This window comes from Setaria italica, chromosome I (assembly GCF_000263155.2).
Source record: "Setaria italica strain Yugu1 chromosome I, Setaria_italica_v2.0, whole genome shotgun sequence".
Taxonomy (NCBI): domain Eukaryota; kingdom Viridiplantae; phylum Streptophyta; class Magnoliopsida; order Poales; family Poaceae; genus Setaria; species Setaria italica.
The window spans coordinates 6,723,008-6,745,247 of NC_028450.1; the positions used below are offsets into that span (position 1 = coordinate 6,723,008).

Genomic DNA, 22,240 nt, shown 5'->3' on the forward strand with positions numbered 1-22,240 from the left:
CTAGTCCTTGTTGGCTTGCAACTTTATCATGAAGGAAAGTTGTATAGTCTTGTATTCAAAAGTTTGCATCTCTAACCCTTGCATATACTAAATCGTAGACGTCACAACTCCTGGAGTGGGAATTCATGGATTTCAGCTGGAGATGGAAAGCATTCGCAGTGCCTCTTTCAATAAACAAGTTTTCCGAAGAACTAACCTTGTTGCTCCCAGGCAAGCCCCGGTGCATTTATACCTATCTATTTTAAGAGTCGTTATTTCATGTGACTAGTTATAGGTTATTTGTTTATTGCATGCACTAAGTCTAGGAGTTGGATGAAACCTATTCTTGTGTATGATCATGCCTTGATTTAAGGACATCTTTGCCACTTGTTCAAATCCTAGAAACTACCCAAGTCTAGAATTGCTTACTTGCTTACATGATTGGGTTACCAACCTTAAGGAAAACTCTTAAGTCATACATGTTGCTTATGAAGGATAGTCTGGAATATGAATACGGACAGAAGCTAGAGATGTAGTTCTGTCTGCTAGATTAATCTGGTTAAGGTCCGATTCGTGTCTTAACCGCTGATCAAGTGATAACATCTGATCACTTACTGGGTATGGGACCAGTAAAGCCCAGTAGGTTAGTAAATTCTATGATCAGGAATGCTTCGTACCCGCATTTGACGTGCTGGAGATTGGCAGGGGTGTAGCCTGAAACTCACATGGAGATCAGGCCAGACGTGGGGTCCCATGTGGGGGTGCATCCCTGGGTCCGGGTAGTTGTATTCCTAATCATTGACTTTGCTAATCGAGAGGTTGTGAGATACGACCGGAACAGTCGTATAATGCTGGTGATCGGGGTACTCTCCTGCAGGATGTAATTAGATCCGGATCGCCGCAATTCTCGGTTATGAATGCACTTGATCACTGTTGAGCATCGTAGTATCAACTCATGCGATATAAAATCTCCTGTTGTCAAGTAATGTATGACTTAACAGCTGTGGTTGCTTTTACTTCTGTTATCATTTAGAATGGTTAGGTAATAACTTAACCCAAATGAAAGATAAAACTAAGGTATCACTTGTAGTAAGCTTTTCGGCAAAAATTGCATTAGCCAAGTACACCAAAACGCTAAGCATACACTTCCAAAGAAAGCTATTATATTGGTTAGACGGGTAAGACTTGCTGAGTACTTCGTACTCAGGGGATCCCTTGTTGTTGTTTTCAGAAAGCCAGCAGGGACTCACCGAAGAGGAAGCCCCGAAGACCTAGGGTATCTTATGAGTCTCATGATACTCTAGAATGAAACTTAAATGTTTGTTTTTCTTTCAGACTGGTTTTAAATTCTTAGAACCACACTGACCTGCATGATTAAGTTGTTTCAAACTATGGTTGTAATATATCGTACCTTTGTTATGTCTTTAAAAATGTAATATTTGTTGATATTATCCCATCGCGGATATTATCCTGATGTATGGCTATGAGACACGTCGTGGATCCTTCGAGGAGTCCTAGGGACCCTCGACGGACTACCGGACTTATGCTGTTTTAGGTGCGTTTCGGATAATTGCTGTTCCGATAGCAATTAGGCGCACTTAAACCAGCTTAAGTTGGGCGGTTCCGCCACATTCAGCCACGTCTCCTTCGTCGCATGAATTCGGCGCCCAGTTCACACCACGAACAAGCTTCTCTACCACGGGTGATTCCTGCTGATCATCTTCTTCTTTGTCGCATGAATCCGGTGCCTAGTTCACACCAAGAACAATCTTCTCGTCAAAAGGGCTGACCTGACCATCCATGGCTCAAGATGCCACTATGGCGCTGAGGCTCGACAATGGCTTGGGGACTTGATGGCGCGGTGTCGCGGTAACGAAAGAGTCTAGTCGATGGGCAAATAGAGGAAACGTCGGATACGTATAAGAGATAATGGAAGGAGTAGCATAGTAACGACTCCGCAAATGAAATGAGGCGTCATGCGCCCGCGCTACCGAGAAAACCAGGATGAGAAGCTAATATGATGGAGACTAATGGAAAAAAGGAAAACGCTCAGGCGATGGAGATAAATGAACGGAGGAAGTAGGTTGCATTTGTGTGATCTTATAGTTGTCTGGATGGAATAATGGAATTGAAATAATGTTGTGGCTGGTGATCCATAGAAAGTTAAAAGAATTGAAGGCACCTGTCATAGTATTTATTATCTGTCGCATCCAACATTTTCATACCTTTTCGTTTTTGATATGGAGTGGAGTGACTAAGATCCTGTTTGTTTGAGCTTCCTGGCAGCTTCTCAGCGTGAAAAGCTAGAAGCTCAAAACAAACAGTGAACTTCTCGCGTAGCTTCCGAAAAGCTGGAAGAAAAGCTGAGTTTATATGAAAAGCTGGAAAGTTCATTTTTATGAGCTTTTCGTAGCTTTTTGAGCTCAGAAAGCTAAACACATGTTTTAAAAGCCAGTGTTAGCTTTTCAGAAGCAAAAAGCCAGCAACATCTTTTCAGAAAAGCTCAAACAACCAGACCCTAAGCAAGGCTTCGACTTAGGCCTATTTCGTTGGGGCTCCTCGTCGGTCAAAAAAAACATTGTGCACATTGAATTTGTTCTTGTATTCATTTTATGTTCTTGAGTTCATGTTGCCTTTTCTATTCTAAGGAGACCTAGTTTGCTTCGGTATTTGTGTTTGAATTCAAATTATTCGAAACCGGTCCTGTTAGCCATCTGCTACTGCGTCTATGATTTCATATACGGCAAGATCTAAGGTAGTAGAAACGGATCGATGGCAACGTTGACCAAAATCCACCATGCATAGCTGGTCAATGCAAGCACGCCCATCGACATCCTCTACCTCATCTTCGAGAGCACCACCTCATGCACTTGGTGCACGACTGCACCGACGTGCTCGCCGTCAGGGTGGTCTACCTGGTATGAGCGAAATCACCACCTAAATGATAAGAGAACTGCTTGATGTCCTAGTGTGGCCACAAAAGTCAGCTCACTATGCCTTCATTCACGTATTGGGCGATGTTTTAAGCAGCACATACATAATATAAGAAGTACATTGAATAATGCTGCTGCTACCGCTCAGACGTCGGATGGGAAATTTTTCATCAGACGTTCCGATGAAATATTAAAAATTACCTAGTGCAACATTAGCTGTCATTGTTTGCAACATAAAAAAATAATATGTAAAAATGACTACACCGTCTGACTCTGGATAGAAAATTTCCACCACAACATAAACACCAGTTTCATGCAACATTCACTGTGAACATGCAGAAACAATAGTTGCAACATCGATGCTTAACTATGAAAGGATCTTGTGATGCCTAGAGGGGGGTGAATAGGCTTACTTTAAAATTTTCCTGAAAAACTTCGTAGCGGTATTAGATACGTCGGAACTTCCGACACTGTGTCGGAACTTCCAATAGGGTCAGGACTTCCGGTACAGGGGCGAAACTTCCGACGGTAGGAAATGAGCTGAACAAAATTCAAAATAAAACTTGAAACTACCAATTCTATTTGAATCAAAAGATTAGAAGTATGAATAGAGACTACTGCAGGTGATATATATAAGAGGAACTTCACAAATATATAGATCGGCACAAAACAACCTTCTAGATCAACAAGAACAAGAGGAACACAACAAGCACACAAGACAAAGGATTTGTTTACCGAAGTTCATCCCACAAAGAAGCTACGTCTCCGTTGAGGAGCTCACAAAGAGCTGAGTCCTTGCTAACCCTTTACCTCTCTCAATCAACCACAAAGGAGGATTGAGTTACTTACTCTGAATCCTCACAAAGAGGATGGGTGATACAAACTTTCCAGGCGCACTACACAAAGAGGACGCTCAAATGGGCAACGCCAAACCATCTAAAAGCAAGCTTCAAGAGTAACAAACGCAAATCAAAGGCCGAAAATGCTTCAAGTGCTCTTGAGATGAACTTGTTGAACCTCACACTCAAAGCCCCAAGTCTCACACCTCCAATCCTTCTCTCACCCAAGCCCTAGCTCAAAACTCTCAGAGATTTAGCTCAAGGAGGGAGTGGGGAGGAGTATTGAATGCTCTAGAGGGTGTTTGTCTCGGGTTAGGTCAGCAGCAAATGAAGGGGGGGCTGAGGGGTATAAATACTCAAGCGCCAAAAACTAGCCATTTCAGTTCTGTTATGTGCTTGTCGGAACTTTCAACACAATTCAAATAAAACGGCTGGAACCCTTTGCCAGAAGTTACTAGAAACTTCCGGTGCCTATTATCGGAACTTCCGACATAAGGTCGGAACTTCCGACACTGTTCAATTAAATCCGCTGAGCATCCCCTGTTGGAAGTTATTGAAAACTTCCGGCAGGTGTCCGAACTTCCGACACTCACAGAAACTGAGAAAATAAATGTGCAAGTGTGTGAGTGGTGTCTCTTATGGGTGGTTAGCATCTCAAACAAGCACTTTGACATTTTCAAGCTATCCATCCACATCCCCCTTTATAGTACAGTGTTCCTATACTCAAATTCAAAAATAGAAACTATAAAAGATCTTTCTTTATGCTTCAACACCGTTCTTCAATCAAATTTGGGGTTCCTTTCTTTCATCTTTGCACTTCTTAGGATTTAAACCTGTCAGTTACTCGATAAAATCATTAGTCCCTTAATTATGCATGTCATCAACACCAAAACCCACTTAGAGGACCAAATGCACTTTCAAACTATTGCAACATGTCGATCCATCCGTTTTTTAAGGTTCTGAACGTATATTCTGTAGCATTATTGACTGATCATTAACACCAGAAAGTTGCGACAAGTAAGGTGCCCAAGTTGCTATTCAATTGTATCAACATGTCAACCATTCTAATCTTAGCACAAAGGAATGTAAGTATCATAATATATGAGCTATCCAGCAAATGTTTTACATTCTAATTTAGCTAATATTTTACATTCCATTATTAAATCAACCCATTGTTGAAAATGTAAACTTAAATGGGACATTGAGTACTCCGGGATCATTACGCCCTTTCTCAAAGCAAGAATTTTCCCTTTTTTCAAGAGAGCTGTAGACTTTCTTGTTGCAAACGACTGTCAACTACCAAGATATCATGTGGCTCATACTGTAACATGCTGGATTAGGGCTCTTTCAAGATGAGCAAATGCTTTTCGTGGTTTCCAAACTTCTTCACTTTGAAGTTGATGTAGGCAACACTTGCTCAGCCCCTATTGCTAGGAAACCAAAATGTAAACTCCCTCCACAAGAAGCAACAATCACAACTGAAATCTTTCTATAGTTTTCTCTACAACAGCATCATGTATTGTCAACTCATCCTGAAACCCACGGCTACGAGCAACTAACAGGACATGGTCACCCACCAATTCTTTCGGAATGTCAACTTCAACAATAGCTTCTATCCCATGCTTGATGAACATATACTCCATTTCAACTGCACCAAATGGGACATCGATCCTAGTCTTGAGCTTCTTATCACGCATGATCCTATACCATCTGAACTCAATGCATGCATCTATAAGGATGAGATAATCAGATTTATCATTTTTCTTGGCCATCAATTTCATTTTAGCCATGACATTGTTCCAAACAGACATGCCACGAATGGATGAAATCAATGGCAACATAGAGGAATCTTGCATATCACAGTAAAATAATAAGCAGTGAGCATTATAGGTTCCTCCAGGGTAGGAACAACACCATAGTCAAGAATAAGGTAGAGTTGTTTCTCATAATATTAGGGACTTATTTTCTGTAGATACATATAACTCAAATTACTTTGATCCAAGAACTCCTATAGATGCAGACTGACTGAAAAAAATATGCGTGATATGACCTCCTAAATTTCATATATTGGATATTGCCTCCCTAAAATATTTGCTCCTATCTAGAAACATTAGCTCCTCCCATTTTTCTTTATATAAAACTCATAAACAACAACACAGTTCCTGTATGCCCTTACCATTGTCTTCTCACATAACCATACTAATAATAATGAATGAAATTATCTCTTTACTTCATTTTATTATAGCTACCTGTTGAGAAATCGGTGCCCCGACTTTAACACCAACTTCTAGAAGTGGCATCAAAGTACCGTACTACCACTTCTTCTCTGGACCCTATACCCATGCTACTTCGAGGAGGCCTTCATGTCGATACCAACATGAGAGACCAACTCTCTACAAGGGAACTCAAACTTTTATTCACAACTCAACTCGATACAAGACTCACTCTTATTCTTTTTATGTGACTATCCTACCACTCTCTACTCATGCCATCCAATGGCATGTCACTTAACTCTTCATGGTGGCTACCTATGCCATCCTCCAAATGGCCTCTAGGGACAGGAGCACCCCTATTTATAGGTGCTCATGATGATTGTGGTGTTGCCATGTGGTAACTTCCACACTCTTCTTTACAAATATCTAACTCTAGAAATTTCTCTCATCCTTATCCTACCATGTAAATACCTAGTTCTAGAGTATTCTTAAGTTGCCATGAAGCATGGCAATTCTAGTTTTTTTACATCTCCAAAGTGTCTAGAACCTTCCTACTTTCCTTATGCATGGCAAAGTTAGTCTCTTGTAATTTCCGTAACCTTCTAAAATGTTTCAAGTATATATTAAATATTTCAACACTACCCCTCAAACCCACAACCATCATTTGATTTCCCTTCCTAATTGTGCCATGACGGGCCAAGTTCAGGTAATTTCATGGCCAAATAAAAGTATATAAAACTCAAAGTTACCTAGAGCACCACACATAACATATGGGAATATTCACAATGCACATTTTTTATCTGATAATACATAGATAGATAGGTGCTATAAAGATTGTCTGAAGCTGAGACCACAATGCGGTCCTAAAGCAGCAAATTCAAACTACTTTGTGTTAAGTTAGTAGTAGTTGGCACAAAAATGTCACTTGCCACATTAACATCACAAGTAGACATATAAATTACACGAGTGTAGATCAACTAACCGAACTGAGTGTATAAGCATTCTCTCTTGGGAGGTTGAAGATGTAATTTCTCAAAGGCTCACAATCATCTCTTACTGCCACAAAACTGTAAACTTTCATTGGCTCAACCTTGAGAACATTTCCAAAGCTCAGACAAAAACCCTGCGACATAGTTGAAGCTTTGAACTTCTCCCCAGGTTCAGGGCTAGCAAAACACTTGCATCCCCAACTGACTGTGGGTGAAAAAAGAGAGTCAAAAATAGATATTTTATATTTAGATATAACTAAAATATAAATAACAAAAGATACATACTTGGAGAGGTGTTGCCCATTTGAAATTCCTTGAAAAATGGAGCCCTTGCCTTAATTAGAAGTTCAGGGTCTCGTGGTCAGACACACACAGGGAACAACTTCTACTCTTTTGGCAGCTTGGCGTTAAGTTCTTTAATTTTCCTTGAATAATCATCTATGTATTTGTTAATCTGATATGAGATCATCACTGCAAGACTGAACATGAAAACAAAATGCATATTAAATTATATTGGGTGAGTAATAATGATACAGTATAGGAATAACTATGTTCAAACTAGAGGTTCGATGATACTTTTCAAATTTCCAAGTAACTTTTGGATTGCCATACTGCTCTTGTAAATAAAGAACGGTTACAAATTACAAGGGATGCTGTGAAAACTCTTGGATATCATTTTAAAGTGTAGTAATGCCAAATAAATTGACACAAAAAAAAGAATGCAACGCTATAGAAAAATGCGTGGTGTGAACTTCAAAACCTTCAAAATTTCTCGTATCATCCGATTTCTGTTACTACAAGATTTCAGATTAAATAGAACTTCAGTTCCGTGCAAAATTTCGTGTTTTAAATGATTTTTTTCCTTCACAAAAGTCTATAAAAAGAAATGGATACTAAAAAATGGGCCAGACTAATTCGCTCCTCGGCCAGCGAGAATGGGGACCGCAGAAACCGAGCTCGATCTCCTGATCGGCCCACTCCACGTCTCCGCGGCCCAGTTCTTGTCCAGCTCCACCAATGGAATCGACCGGGCCACCACCGGATTCCCGCACCGTGGCTTGGCGGCTTGCTGAAAACACAGAGCCGAACATGGAGCACGCGACCCCTCCGGCCGCCGCCGCCGGCGGCGTCACGGCCACCGTCGATCTCTCCCCTGCAGCCACCGACCTTGGTGGGGCGCACCACCTGCCCTGCGGCATCAAGCAGAACGGCGGCGCCCCCGTCTCCGACTACTTCAAGCCCAGGAGCACAGGTCCGTGGCACGGAGTCGGACCTCTCGTTTCCTTTTCCCCTTTCATTTGGTTGAAGTATTGGTGTGGCGCGTGCAGGTGTGGAGGTGGAGGGGGTGAGGGTGGAGGAGGCCTTCTTCCGCGGGAGGAAGCTGCAGGGCGCTACCCTTGCACTCCCGGATGGCTACCGAGGTGAGGCTCAGTTTGTTGTTTCTGCATTCTGCTTTCATCTAAATCCTACAAGATGTGTGAATTTATCTTGAATTTGGAAGCTTCGGGGTGGGAAATCTGAGACTTTTCATCGATTCATAGCAATTGCATTGAATTGTAGTCTGATAATAAAGTGGTATAGAATCTGTGAAATTGTGACTAATGCACCCAAACTGGTTAGGTAAACTGAAGGAATTGTTGTGTGAGGCACCTGATGATATTGAAGCTTCCTGTGCAACTTTTGATCTTCTAGCAGTCCTAAAAGAATATTGTCCAGTAACTTGTTCTAATAAGGATCGAATTGCGACTCAAATGCATGCTAAAAACTGTGAAGGAAGCCCTTTGCAAAATCTGAAGTTTGGGTTTGAGTTTGATTGTAGAATTGTGATATGGTCCCTTTTTTATCTGAAATATGGCCATCTGGCTTCTTGGTAGAAATGTTAAATTGTGTGGGGATGCTAAGTTTGCATGTACATCTAGATGATAGGTGGTCATGATCTGTTGCTCCAGATCTTCGATACAAATTGTGAATTTGACAAAAGTCCTTCTGTAGTATGATCGAGCTTATAATGCTTTGAATATTCTCTGTAGGTTATGTATTGGAGAAGAAGAGTGGAGGAAAGGATAAACAGAATTCAGATGGTGAAGTGAGTAATTTTGTAGCCCGTGCGGAATTCCAGAACATAACCTACTGGAATCATGATACCACGCCATCAGCAGAGGATTCCCTCCCAAGGTGCTTTCATTGGCTAACTGTTGCTAATGCGGTGAGTATTATTTCTTTACCTAAGATATATCGATCTGTTTCTTGTCCACTTGATATGCATTATGTAAATTTGATTTGACTCTTTCTACCTCCTGTGGTTAGGCATGGCATATGCAGTAGGCCAACAAAACTAATCATTGAAACGGCTGAAATGTCAATATGTCATTACACAAACTGATGGATGCTATCCTAATTTTGGCTTCCTGTTCCTACAGATGCACAAACCAGTGACTTCTGAAGAGCTGGCTAACATGTCAGCAATGCAGAACCAGGACAACTAGATTCATTGTATGGTGATTATGATTTTCCCATATGATGTAACCGTGGCACTGGGGGAAAAAGTCTCTACTCAATGTAATCTCGACTCGGGGAACCAACCTGACAAGCTATCTACCTGTCTAACAAGCAGCATACTATTTCAGCGTATCCACTAGGTAACGTTTAGGGTTAAGGCCTTAAGGGTGCTCTGCTTCAGGAGATCCACCTTCAGTAGCACGATAATGCTTGGGTAGTGTAGACTGGGAGCTGGAAGCATGGAACTATTGTGTTCATTTCTGCAGTACAGACCATTGATGTATCAATCATCTGCAATGTTGTGAAAGTGCGACAGTGTTGCGTTGCCTGTCTTAACTCTTAACGATATGATTGCAGATGAAGATTTCAAAGGATCAAAAATCTTTTTGAATCTTGAAGAAACAGAATTTGTAAATGTCAAAAAAAACATGAATACATATGCATTTTACTAAAGCTTTGAGTAATCAACTCCAGATGGTAGATTTAAGGTATTGTTGAAAAAGCTCAGCTTGGTAGACCGTATGTTTTTCAGGCCCATCAGAGAATCAATCAGCAAGGCTAGTTCCCAAACGAATATCGAATTTACGCGATGGGCTCAATCACGATACTACTCAATTTCAATAAACTATCTGCAAAATTACATCAGATTACAATGTTACAACATAGCTGCGCAGATACCTCTGACAATACTCGGGGATTACGAAACCATGGACGTTCAGGTTCTAACCCAGAGTGCTAAAAGAACAGGCGATACATATTTGGATGGGGTTGCTCAACATCTGGTACAAGGCTCTAGCAGAACTAGGAGGAAGAAGAAAACAAAAACAAACCTCCCAACACTCTACTTGGGCCGTCTGTTTCTAACCAAAAGAGTGGCAATGGAAAGTGCACGCCGTAGTCTGTTCTTTTCATTGCAAGCTATCAAAGAAGCCAGGGCCAGCCTTTGCCTTCAGCTCATGACCAGCATCTTTGCCCATAGCAACCATGTCATCAAAAGAGTACGGTCCACTTCTTGTTGTCTCGTATACTGTAAGCAGAATCATAAAAGTGAAGATGGGTTGCTTTCGATGATGAAATGAAATAAACTTCTTTCAAGATTCTTTAAAAAAACGAAAATCAAGGACACCTGTAGTTCCATCTGGTGAGGCCAATAGACCTCGGAATGAGCAATTCCCATCCTTGTCACGATAAGCATAGGCCGCAATTGGAGTTCGGCAGTTACCATCAAGAACTGCCAAGAATTCTCTTTCACATGCAACAGCTAATCTGGTATCTTCATGGTTCAATGAGGACAGATACTCCATCTACAAAAAAAAGGGCAAATAATGGGGGCTCTCATCTTCTTTGGCTACAAGATTGTTAAAAAGCCATGAACCGATTCAAATATTTAGGACGCTCTATGTAGCTGCGTATGACTTTCATGTACATTGCAGAATAAAACAGAAATGTGCACTCAGATATTAGAAATATTCTATCTAGAAGTATTGTAAATCGTTGTTTCTCAAAGATTAAATACTTTTGGAAAACCCAAAACATGCAGCATGGTCAGGATAAAGCAGCGATAAATAAGATTGAGATTGCCCTAGGAACATAAAAATGTGAAAGTTGACAAAGAAATCAGATTTTAAAGCAATTACCTGTGGTGCCTTAACAACATTATCTGATAAAGTCATGTGGTTCTGAGTAAAATGCAAATGGTGTCCTTAAACTTTCCCCGGATTCTAATCCAGGCCCATCAACTCTCAGAGTGAGGATCTAGGTCCATCAAATTTTTAAGTGGTTCACTCAAGGTCCAATTATGGACCCAGATTCTCAATTCGAGTGAATCACTTGAAAGTTGGAGAACCCAGATTCTCACTGTGAGAGTTTATGGGCCTAGGTGAGAATCTGAGAAAAGTTTATGAACCTCAGTGCACTGAATACAAATGGGCATTTAAACTTATAACATCAAAGGTGCATTCAGTGTTAGATTGCGAAAATATGGCGTCGGATTTGTATATGGAAATATGGAATGATGCACACATCATTTTTTTTCTCATCTACCAGCATACTAAATACTGGACCACTCACCATTTTGTCATCACTGCTTCGGCAAGCTATTCCAATAGCACCTTGGGCAACTGCTGGAAGCATTTCATCCACTGATAATAAAGATGTTGCATTTTCCGTCATGTTTAGCCGCTTTAGTCCAGCCAGTGCCAACAACGTAGCATGGACATCTCCTCCCTTGAGTTTCTTTAACCGTGTCTGAACATTTCCTCTGAAGTTAACTACCTGAAAACCATTCAATACTGTTGAGACCCAGACTAATCAAGATGAATACCTAATCAGAATACACTTCTAAGTAATTGAGTAGAAGACTGAGACGAGAGTCTACAGACATAATCCTCTTTATAACCAAAAAAAACATGAATTGTAAGAATATCTCCATGCTAGGCATCTCTTGACATATGTGGCAACGAAAACAACCACTTCACAATCATAGAAGCCTAAAATATACATGCATAGAAATCCAAATATACATGTCTATATAAGAGTTGAGAACTACAGTTGACATAATAGACGATCTATATGTCAGACTTCAGAGAAAGAGCTCAGACAGTTCACTCTCTCTATATATACAGGAAAAAACACCAAATTCACAATACTGGGAAGTATTTATGAACAAATTAGTGAATCTGCTAGCACTAAAACTCTTGCTAGTATTTGCATGTCGAATTAATGAATTATGGAGGCATGCAGCAAAGACACGAGAGGATTCACGAGCATTTTGAGCACACTAAACAACAAAGACAGAAAATACAGGGGGGTAATAGTGTGATGCAACAATCATACTTACTTTCAGTGATGGATATCTATATAGAATCTGAGATTGTCTCCGCAGGGAAGCACTTCCAATAATACTACCAGCAGGAAGCTCTGCAAGCGAATTTGCAGTCAAGCTTATGAATGCATCTCTGACATCCTCTCGTGGGAGGTTACAGGGCAATATTGTTCCATCGGGAAGATATGTTGGGACATCTTTCATTGAGTGAACTGCAATGTCAATCGTTCCATTCAAGAGTGCTTCGTCTATCTCCTTGGTGAATAAACCCTTTCCTCCAATATCTGCAAGGGGTTTGTCCAAGACAATGTCCCCAGTGGTCTTTATGATGATGATCTCAATAGCCCCCTCCTCAGCCAACTCAGAGTGTGCAGCTTTCAGTTTGTCTCGAGTTTCATGGGCTTGTGCAAGAGCAAGAGGACTGTCCTAAATAACCAATAACATGAATTACATATCTGTATATTCCTTGCAAGATACTCCAGTCCACAAAAAACAACAATTTTAACTGAACATTGAGAGGAACAATTCGCTTTGACAGTAAACCTTGACTTTTCTTGTGCAATTTTTGTCAACAAAAATAAAACTTGAAAATGACGTTAGAAGGCATACCTCAGTAGCTAGTTTACAAAAAGAAAACTTGAAAATGTGCAATTTTTCTCAACAGTGTAAATGCCCACATGGAACTGCTAGCTAGTTTACAAACAACACAAGTACAGCATCTGGCCTTGACCCAAAAATAGTAGGGGTAGCATGAAATGTACAGGTACAATTATGCCAAGCCTGTTCTTTAGCTCTATCAAGGTCAACGGCCAGTTACTACTGATCCAGAACTGCATCCAAACGGAACTAAAAACTCATTGCCAAATATCCTCAAATACTCCGCGTGAATTCACCCCGCTGTCCACAATGTCTAATACCTCCTGATAAAGACCCGATAAGTTCACAGTCACAGCACCAAACCCCAATTCCCCGAGGAACAGCTAACGACAGGATCTCCCGGACATTTGCAACGCATTTTTCAGCACTAAATCTGACCAGTAGAGCCTAAAGCCACGATTTTGACCAACAAAACCCCAAATCCACCACCCTCCCAACCAAAGTAACCGCAGAAAAGGGTCGAAAGCGATCACCTTCCGCGCGTCCCAATCCGGATGAGGGAGACCTTGGCCTGCGCGCCGGCCTCGACGGCGACGGCGGCGCGCACGACGGGGCACGCCCGCCGGCGCGGGCGCGCGAGGCAGGTCGGCGAGCCGAGGAGCGAGTGGTGCGCGGTGGTGCACCTCACCAACACCATCTTTGGGCGGGTAGAGAGGACGGCGCGGCGCGAGGAATGGAGGGAGGGGAGGGAGAGGGCGAGATGTGCAGAGGGGGGGATGCGCTCTACCGAGGGGGGCTTTGGGTGTCTGATCTGGTTGAGCTGCTTGTTATGCCCTCGGCATGGATGAGGGGGAGAGGATAATGTGTCAGGATTGGCCAACCACAGCGAGCTCGTTTGCACGGCAATCTGCGTATAGAACGGGACAGTGTGCCTGCCCTCCACGATTTACTTACTTATTATTCAGCTTATTAATAACCGGGAAACTTTTCTGGAATTTAGATGTGTTTTCTATTGATTATGTTTCTTGTTTTCCAATTAATTAATTGAGTTTCCTTGTGCTGGATTCGACCAAGAGAAAATATACCGGTGAATTCCCCATTTGTAATTGAGTAACTAGACTGACTGTACCAGTAAATCCTGGATGGAAAAGAAATTTGCCCGCAAGACACTCGCTTTTTTGCCTGTCTCGTAGGCCAAGTCTTTTGTGTCTCGTGGACCAAGTCTTTAGATGTATCAAGATTTGTATTAAATATAATCTTATCTATTTGTAGCCTTTTATTTAGTACACATCTTTTTACTTAAGTTCGTAGCATTTCCAGAGATAGTACAATGACAATAAATGCTAGTACAAGTTAAGCAACGGTTGTATGTGAGGGGAAACAACGTTCACTCCATGTAGTGGGTGCCATTCAACAAAATAGTCCCTTATAAAAAAACATATCCACAATCTAATCATGTAGTCTACGGAGTACTTTTGAGCTACACTAACACTAATTTGAAAGTTTTTTTTAACTTGTCATTTGGTATGAATTCTTGACTCGATATAGGTCATGGTGCTTGAATTCCGGATTTATTATGAGAATAACAGTGCTATTCTTTCAATGATAAGACATGTGCTCATCAGTAGTGAGACGTATGTTCTAATTTTGTCAATCTCAGGATCTGCGAACCTAATCTCACATATGTGCTCATAGTCACATAGAGGCAAGCGTGTGTGGTGTGTACGTGTATTTTTATATGTGAGTGTGGACGTGGGCACTTGATATCTGTATTATATTTTGTAAAAGATTTGTATAACTCAAGTGGGAAAAACAATGGGTGTAATGGGTGTATGTATTCCATCAGTTTGTTTAAACTTAACACCCATCTCTTGAAAAATAAGAGAATTGTACTAGATAAATTGTTTTCAAAATCTATTGTAGACCTTAAGCATTACCAATTATCTCAACCAAAGTAAAATTTACTCTAGTTTTACTTCTATAATATAATATTCAAGGTCATATCATATTTGTGCGCTTTACCTACGATACTTTCGTTTTTACTTTTTAGTTTGCATTCAACTTCATAGTATGTAGTATAATACTTGAATATGACAGTTTTTCACTGAAATATAATAGGAAATGAAAATGTCAGGTAAGTACAAAATCGAAGGAAAGAAACAGAAAAGGAAAAAGGAGAGGCGAATTACAAAATAACAGCCGCCGATGGTCACCACGGCCGTCACGGCGGTCGCCGGCGCCGCGCCGCCGCCTCCGAAAGGAAAAGCAGTAACTGTAGCCACAACACCACTTCCCACCCTCACCAGAAGGCAGCTCCTCGTCGCGGTCGCCACCGCCTCCACCTTCCGCACGGCAGCCCCCTCCGCTGCGGCCCCCGAATTCGCGGAAATCCCTGGCTCCGGCGGCGTTAAGGCCCTGGACCGCCGGGAGGGTTCCGGTGAGGTCCCGGCCGAGGGCGACCAGGTAAAGGCGCGCCCCTTTGCACTGGTTGCGCTTTTTAGCACCATCCTTGCTTGGTCTAATTAACAAAGTTTACTCTTGAAATTACTCTATTTTATCACTCCAAGCTGAGCTGCTGATTGGCATAAATTCATTCAATTTCTGCTTAATATTAAGAAGCTGCAAGTGCATGAGTTACATGGATAGCTTATGCTGTATCTTTGTGGCTTGTATTGTTTTTGAGAAATGTGTATTGTTTTTGAGAAATGTGTATGAAAGGCTCTTACGTTTTCTCACTTGTATGAACTACATAGGTTGCAATTCACTATTATGGGAGATTGGCAGCGAAGCAAGGATGGCGCTTTGATTCCACCTATGATCATAAGGATGAGACCGGTGAACCCATTCCGTTTGTCTTCACCATTGGGTCTGGAAAAGTAAGATATGGATTTCATTTAACTCGGTGAAGAAGAACTGAGTTGTATGTATAGTACTGATACTGCTTCAGTTTTAGATAAAGATCTTACCTGAAATTTGTACTCTTCCATTCTGAAGCCCCTTTGGTGAAAGTTTGATATTACAGCTTAGCATTGATATTCCTATGTTCTTGAAACATGCCTAAGGATCCCACCTAATCTTCGATATGTGAAGTTACACTTGTTCTATTGTGGAGCACAATTATCACAAGCTATTTTATTTTAGCGTCACAGTTGCTACGCGTCCACCCATACGAGTATGAACTATCTGTCGTTCTGCATTTTGAATTCCCTGATAATTGTTTGTACCCATGGTTTTGGCATCTGGCAAAAAATAAATTACATGGGATGTTCGTTTGTGAGTCTGGGTTTGATACTCTAGCCATAATATAATAGTGCATGGATCTTGCAGGTTATACCTGGTATTGAAGCAGCAGTGAAGTCCATGAAGGTTGGTGGTCTTCGTCGTGTTATCATTCCGCCGTCACAGGGATATCAAAACACATCACAGGAACCTATTCCCCCAAACGTAACTCCCCTACTGCCAATATTCTTTTTTTAGACCAACCTACTGCCAATATTCTAGATTTTTTATTGTATCATGTAGTTGGTGATCAACTGAAGTATCTCCAGTCTGGCCAACTCCTAATCATTACTTTCTGTTGCATGCACAACTGATTGAAAAATTGCTTCGTGGTTGGTATATTCCCCTGGGATACATGGGCGTGTTTAGATTCAGAAAATATTTCATATCTGTCTTTGAAGGATGTAACTGCTACTGCTGCCTGGATATAACTACATACTAATTTCACCTGCTGTTTCATGCGCAGTTCTTTGATCAGCAGAGGCTATTTACTACTATATTCAACCCAACACGTCTCGCAAATGGTGAGGGTTCCACCCTTGGTACACTTATCTTCGACATCGAGCTAATCAACATAAGGCAACGCTCATAACTGTTCTGTTTTGTGAGGAGAGAAGACTGATCAACCCCCTCACTAAAATCTTTTGGCCCATACTCTTCACTCTTGTGCCTGAAAGAAGCTCTGTGCAAGAATTTTATCATGCTTTCTGTTTAATCCGTTCTGTAATACATTTGAAACACAGTAATGTACTGACAAACAATACAAAGGAAAATCAAGTGGATGCAACTCTGAAGATCAGATTTCGTTGCTCTGCTCCTGAATGCTACTTCTGTAATTTTGAGATTGACACGATTTGGCTTTTGCATAAGTAAAAAGTTAGATTACATGAAAACATCCTATAACCTTTGTTTCGAAAAAGAAAACATCATATATTCATAGTTCACATCTGACTTGGACTGAATCCTCTTATACTTATTTTTCAATCAGGATGGTAGTTGCTTTTGAAGAGCAGAGTATTGGAAAAGAGATTCCAGCGTACAACACATGGATATAGTCATAATTGTTATCCCTACTTCTTTCTCTGATTTTGGGCCCAAAAAAAGTAGATGCGTTGTCATAGTTTAAGCTTGTTGGTATAGCTTTTTCAATTATGTTGCCACATGATTGTCCTGCCCAAGAACACACACTGATGCGCACAATTGTCTCGATGGGAGGACAGTAAGCACGAAAACTACGGGATGCTTTCAAAATTCTAGTGGACGTCTTGCGAGCTGCATTTGAAATGAAATTTCCAGGTCCAGGTAGTGGCCATCCTGAAAGAAGAAACGTCCCACTGCGAGAATTTGTGTCTTACACTCAAGCTTTTTGTTGTTGTCCATGCAACCCCCCTAAACTATTTCGTCTCATTTTACCCACTAGTTTTTTTTCTTTTTTTTTCTCAAAAAGATTCGTGTTTGAAGCTGCATTGCATCGATGTGAAGCTTTTCAACGAACTAAGCAGTTGCTCCTGAAGAGCATCTTAAACAATAGATGCCTCTCATCTAATATTCTGTATGGATCCCTTTCAAAGCTACTATAGCCAATGCCATCTTCAACTTTCAAATGTTTTGAAACGGAATTTTCAAGTGGAGTATGTGCCTGTAATGCTGCTGAATCTGTACTTTGCCAGGTAAAAAAGAAGAAGAAGAAGAAACCTATATTTTGTGCCTCCAATTTTAGTGGAAAAAAAGAAGAGAGAGGAATTATCCCAAATTCCCAATGCAAAATGGAAACACACGGTTAACTACACGTAAGATGTTGCTGTCACTACAGTTGCGTCAGGAAAAGGTTGAAGAATCCCATCAACACATGCTAAAACGAAAAGCAAAAGCTACTCCGAATATGTCAAACACGTAGTCATAGCGTTGTGTGTTTTCCTGGGAGGGGCCCACTTGCAACAAGAGCAAAATCCAGGGGTCATTTCGGCTAATCTCCAGACAAGGAAACTTCCCTTCGTCAAGAGAGATTTTGGTGCGAAAGAGAAAGCGCTAGCTCGAGCGGCTCCCTCCCCGACGAGCGCGCCACCGCCCCTCCGATCCGAGCAGCCGGTGAGTCTCCTCCCCGTGCGCCAGTACCAATTCGCTAGCTTCTTCCCGAGCCGGAGAGTCCCGCTGTCGCGGTTCTTGGATCCGTTGGCCCGGCGGCGCGAAGCTCTGCTCTGTTTTCTGTTGCGTTTTGGATGCGCTTGTTTCCCCTCTTGCTCGCCCGTGAATCCTTTTTGTGCGGTTCGCTTAGCTCCGTGAAGAGGAAGGATCTTGGCTCGGGGGGTTCACTCGCGGATCACCGGTGGGCGCCGGCGGGGCCTGGTACCGTCCGCCAGCGCCGGCGGAATCGAGCGGACCGGCGCCGGCCCGGGCGGCCGCGAGCGTCTCGACGTGCCGTGCCGCCGCGCCGCGCATTCGCTTCTTGGATTATAGTTTCTTTGGAGGAAAGTCCATGGTTTAGAAAATTCTAAGCTTGGGATCTGAAAAAAAGTTTGTGGATTGCGATGTGGACGCCGCGCCTATACTGACTCTCAGTTTGCAAGTAGCTTACGGAAAGGACTATGGTCACCGGGTGGTTACTTGGGATCTGTGTCCTCCATGAAATGAACAGTAGGAATCTGTAAGCTGCCACGCTTATCTTCGTATTTCCTTTGGAATAGTATGGATAGTCGAAAACTTGTTTTTCACTCGACAGTAACAAGCAGTAGAATGTCTCGATGACTAGATTGACACTACTAGTGTGCATGCCATTTGATGTTATATCTTGAACTTGAGCTAGCTGTTTGCTACCCACCAGTTTCATTATAGAAAATTGTGCCTGTCAGTGCATCACCAAACTGTTGTTTCGTTCTTAATTTGCAGCCTACAGTAAACCCATGCAACCTCAATGTTCCTTGTGAGATATCATGTCTGAACAGCAGGAACGTGTTAGCAAAAGCTCTTCCTCAAGTATTAGCAGCAGTACTCAGGAGAGTGAGGAGGAACTGACCATCGGTACCCTTATAACTGAAGCAGCAAACACAACAAACAGTGCAAAGAGTCTTGGAAGGCGCCTGTCACACTTAGATTCGATCCCGGTACTAATCTCACTATTGTGTAATATGTTTTTCTCTGACAAAACGTTGGTGTCTCTGCTTCCTTGAAGTTTACCTTTTGGATCTACCATATTTTTCTGATGGGAGAAAACTATTATCAAGTTGTTAGCATGACATAAAGCATGTCTACGTAGCATCCAATAAAGATAATTGACAATAATAAACAGTACATTTTCTTATATACTCAAGTATTTATTACAAAAATGTTTGTATTTTTTAATAGAATAATATGTGTTCGAGAAAAAAAAACCATTATCTACCTTTGTTACTATTAAATCAAATTAGTGTGCCGTAACTACTACCCTTTGTACCAAGTTTGCTGATGTTCATAATGACAGCACACTCCTCGAGTGAATGGGAAAATTCCGGATTTTAATAATGCGACAATAGATCATGAATCGTTGCTGGAAAGGTAAGTGCTTCATTATCTTCTTTCTTTTATCCTCTCTTTTTTTCGTTTTTGGCTCATTTATCTCATACTTTTTTATGATAGACTGGGCACTTACGGCTTAGCTGAATACCAAATAGAAGGAGATGGGAACTGTCAGGTTAGTTTTTTACTTTTTTACATGCTTGATAGAATTACCATCTCATTTTTATGAAGAAAATCTATTTAGACACATTTATATTGTATTTTACTTGCTATATAGTATGTTCATCTTCATTTGTACTGGTAGACTTAGGTAGTGATAATTTATTATTATCTTCTTCAAACTATAAGCTTATCTGATTATCATATTTTGGTTCATCTACAAGGTGAAGTTTTATTGTGTCTTCAACCTTTCTGCATCGTATTCCTAAAAAAAACTTTCTCCATTTTGAGTGACTTGTCTTTATTACAGTTCCGAGCTCTGGCAGACCAGATATTCCGCAATCCTGACTATCACAAACACGTGAGGAAGGCAGTAGTGAAGCAGGTACATCCCTCATCCCTCTCTCATTATCTGATAGATATTCCTAATATAACTTGTTTATTGCTCTTATAAGAAAATACTTGCTCTTAGTTGCTTTCCTGAAGTATATCTCTGTTTTAGCTAAAGGAATTCAAGAAGCACTATGAAGGCTATGTACCGATGGAATATAAGGTTTATCTGAAGAAAATGAAAAGGTTCAACTCCATCCTGAATTCAAGATGCTTAATTCCTGGTCATATGAAACATTCTATTTATTGTTCATGTCTTGATGCTAGCTTTCTTACATATGACACTGTAGATCTGGGGAATGGGGAGATCATGTGACCTTACAGGCGGCTGCAGATAGGGTAACATAGCACTTTCAAGCTATGAGTAAAAACATTTTATCTACAGGTTTTGGCATTATTTATCTTTTGGCCTCTAGTTCTAGTTGTAGATTCAATGTGATGCTTTATCATTAGTCCGTCCCAACAAAACTCCATAGACATTTTGAATATTGTACTCCCTGCATTCACTAGTAATTGACGCTTTGGGTTGCATATAGTCCAACTATCTATATTTTCATTACCCATATCTCTTTACAGGTGGAGATAAAAAATAATAGCAACAATAGAGGAAATGTTTAACCAAAATTAGTATAATAAATATTTTGCTTTTGCTACACATTGTAAAATAGTACATCGGAGATTAGTGATTGAAGGATCATGAAACATTTTGGTGAGGTATGACCATGTTTATGTCCAGAACATCACTTATTTGTATCTGGAGGTAGTAATACATCACGTGCTTATCTGTATTGTATAATTCTTTAATCCTTGCTTCCAACTGTTTCCGTAGAGTGCTCAAATTGTTAACTTATTAGTAGGCATCATATGTATTTTTTTTTCTAACAGCAAGTTTTTCTGTTGAATCAGTTTGCTGCTAAAATATGTCTGTTGACATCGTTTAGAGACACATGCCTAGTCGAGATAGTCCCCAGAGATGCCACTCCCACAAGAGGTTAGAGTTTGCTCCTGTTACTATATTATGTATCAACTTTCTATCAAACTCCAACAGTCCAACCGCCTCGTTATTATGATTTTTCCGTGGTTATAGAGCTTCGTTAAGTTTCTGGAACCCCTTCCTTATATTCAAGATCAGTAGGTCACAGTGGAAACTGCTGTTTTTGACCATTCATTTGTCCCTTTTTGCAGAGCTTTGGCTAAGTTTCTGGTGCGAAGTACATTACAATTCATTGTATGCAATTGAAGGTGAGGATTATCTTGCCTCCCTGATACATGCTGGCTTATATTCCAACAAATTTTACTGATTGGCACACCAATTCATCTGAGCTCATACTCTATTGCATACTCTATGCTTTCAGATCTGCCGTCACGCAAAACTAAAAAGAAGCACTGGCTGTTTTAGCTCGGTAGGCTCCAGCAATTTCTTGGATCTGCTTTTGGTCTTCGCTACGTAGTCCAGCAGCATCTGTAACCTTAGCTTCGCCTTTTGTTAATGTTGTAAACTGCAATGTGACCTGGAAACAAATCCATGTAAGCTCATGTACAGTGAATTGCCAAATTTTATTAGTGCAGTTTTGGGCTGTTTGCCTGTTCCTGTTGCTCTTGCGGTCACCACGTTTCTGGGACTGTAATTTGCGGCTACCAGTGTTCAATTCCTCCGCCTCAACCCGCGCATTTCTGATGGATGGTGCACGTGCAATCTGTTGGGACTTGGGATACAGAAAGGTTTCCCTGTTCATGTTAAGACTGAGCCATTTGCTTTTGAAATTTAGGCCATGAACTTTTGACTACGGTGCAAATTAATTCAAGCATATATGGATCAAGGGAAATTGTTTCCTTTTCATTGATCCTTTCGGGAAGGATGCATCTGGTTTTCATATCCATCCTTGGGAATTAGTAACCTAGTACTAGATTCGATCCTGGAAATGTGCAAGAGGCTTTTCTTCTTTGTGTATACCTTTGTTTTTAGTTACCTTTGTCTATACCTTTGAACGTGGGCTGTAAGTGTTTTATTCCATTGGGGTTTCAGTTTCAACGCCTCCAAAATGAT

The 22,240-nt window shown here is 41.0% G+C and overlaps 4 protein-coding genes across 5 annotated transcripts; 3 read left to right on the forward strand and 1 right to left on the reverse strand.

Moving 5' to 3' along the window:
- Positions 1-7,974: 7,974 nt before the first annotated feature.
- LOC101759764 (ribonuclease H2 subunit C) lies at positions 7,975-9,795 on the forward strand. Its single transcript, XM_004951720.2, has 4 exons — positions 7,975-8,205; positions 8,282-8,374; positions 8,984-9,159; positions 9,374-9,795. The coding sequence occupies exons 1-4, from the start codon at positions 8,043-8,045 to the stop codon at positions 9,437-9,439; spliced, it is 498 nt and encodes a 165-aa protein (XP_004951777.1). The 5' UTR covers positions 7,975-8,042; the 3' UTR covers positions 9,440-9,795.
- A 238-nt stretch (positions 9,796-10,033) lies between these two features.
- On the reverse strand, positions 10,034-13,751 carry LOC101760178 (porphobilinogen deaminase, chloroplastic). Its single transcript, XM_004951721.3, has 5 exons — positions 13,407-13,751; positions 12,292-12,697; positions 11,523-11,726; positions 10,579-10,756; positions 10,034-10,479 (listed from the first exon to the last, which is right to left on the reverse strand). The coding sequence occupies exons 1-5, from the start codon at positions 13,568-13,570 to the stop codon at positions 10,361-10,363; spliced, it is 1,071 nt and encodes a 356-aa protein (XP_004951778.1). The 5' UTR covers positions 13,571-13,751; the 3' UTR covers positions 10,034-10,360.
- Positions 13,752-15,030: 1,279 nt separating this feature from the next.
- LOC101760582 (peptidyl-prolyl cis-trans isomerase FKBP17-1, chloroplastic) lies at positions 15,031-17,384 on the forward strand. 2 transcript variants are annotated; one of them, XM_022824626.1, is made up of 5 exons: positions 15,031-15,336; positions 15,627-15,749; positions 16,201-16,317; positions 16,619-16,676; positions 17,141-17,384. In XM_022824626.1, the coding sequence occupies exons 1-5, from the start codon at positions 15,079-15,081 to the stop codon at positions 17,146-17,148; spliced, it is 564 nt and encodes a 187-aa protein (XP_022680361.1). In that variant the 5' UTR covers positions 15,031-15,078; the 3' UTR covers positions 17,149-17,384. The 2 variants fall into 2 exon arrangements, with proteins under 2 accessions (XP_022680361.1, XP_004951779.1); XM_004951722.3 differs by lacking the exon at positions 17,141-17,384 and having other exon boundaries at positions 16,619-16,994.
- A 699-nt stretch (positions 17,385-18,083) lies between these two features.
- Positions 18,084-21,789, forward strand: LOC101760990 (OTU domain-containing protein DDB_G0284757). Its single transcript, XM_004951723.4, has 10 exons — positions 18,084-18,240; positions 19,039-19,253; positions 19,610-19,683; positions 19,765-19,819; positions 20,114-20,188; positions 20,306-20,379; positions 20,484-20,532; positions 21,100-21,184; positions 21,379-21,435; positions 21,549-21,789. The coding sequence occupies exons 2-10, from the start codon at positions 19,083-19,085 to the stop codon at positions 21,590-21,592; spliced, it is 684 nt and encodes a 227-aa protein (XP_004951780.1). The 5' UTR covers positions 18,084-18,240; positions 19,039-19,082; the 3' UTR covers positions 21,593-21,789.
- Positions 21,790-22,240: the final 451 nt, after the last annotated feature.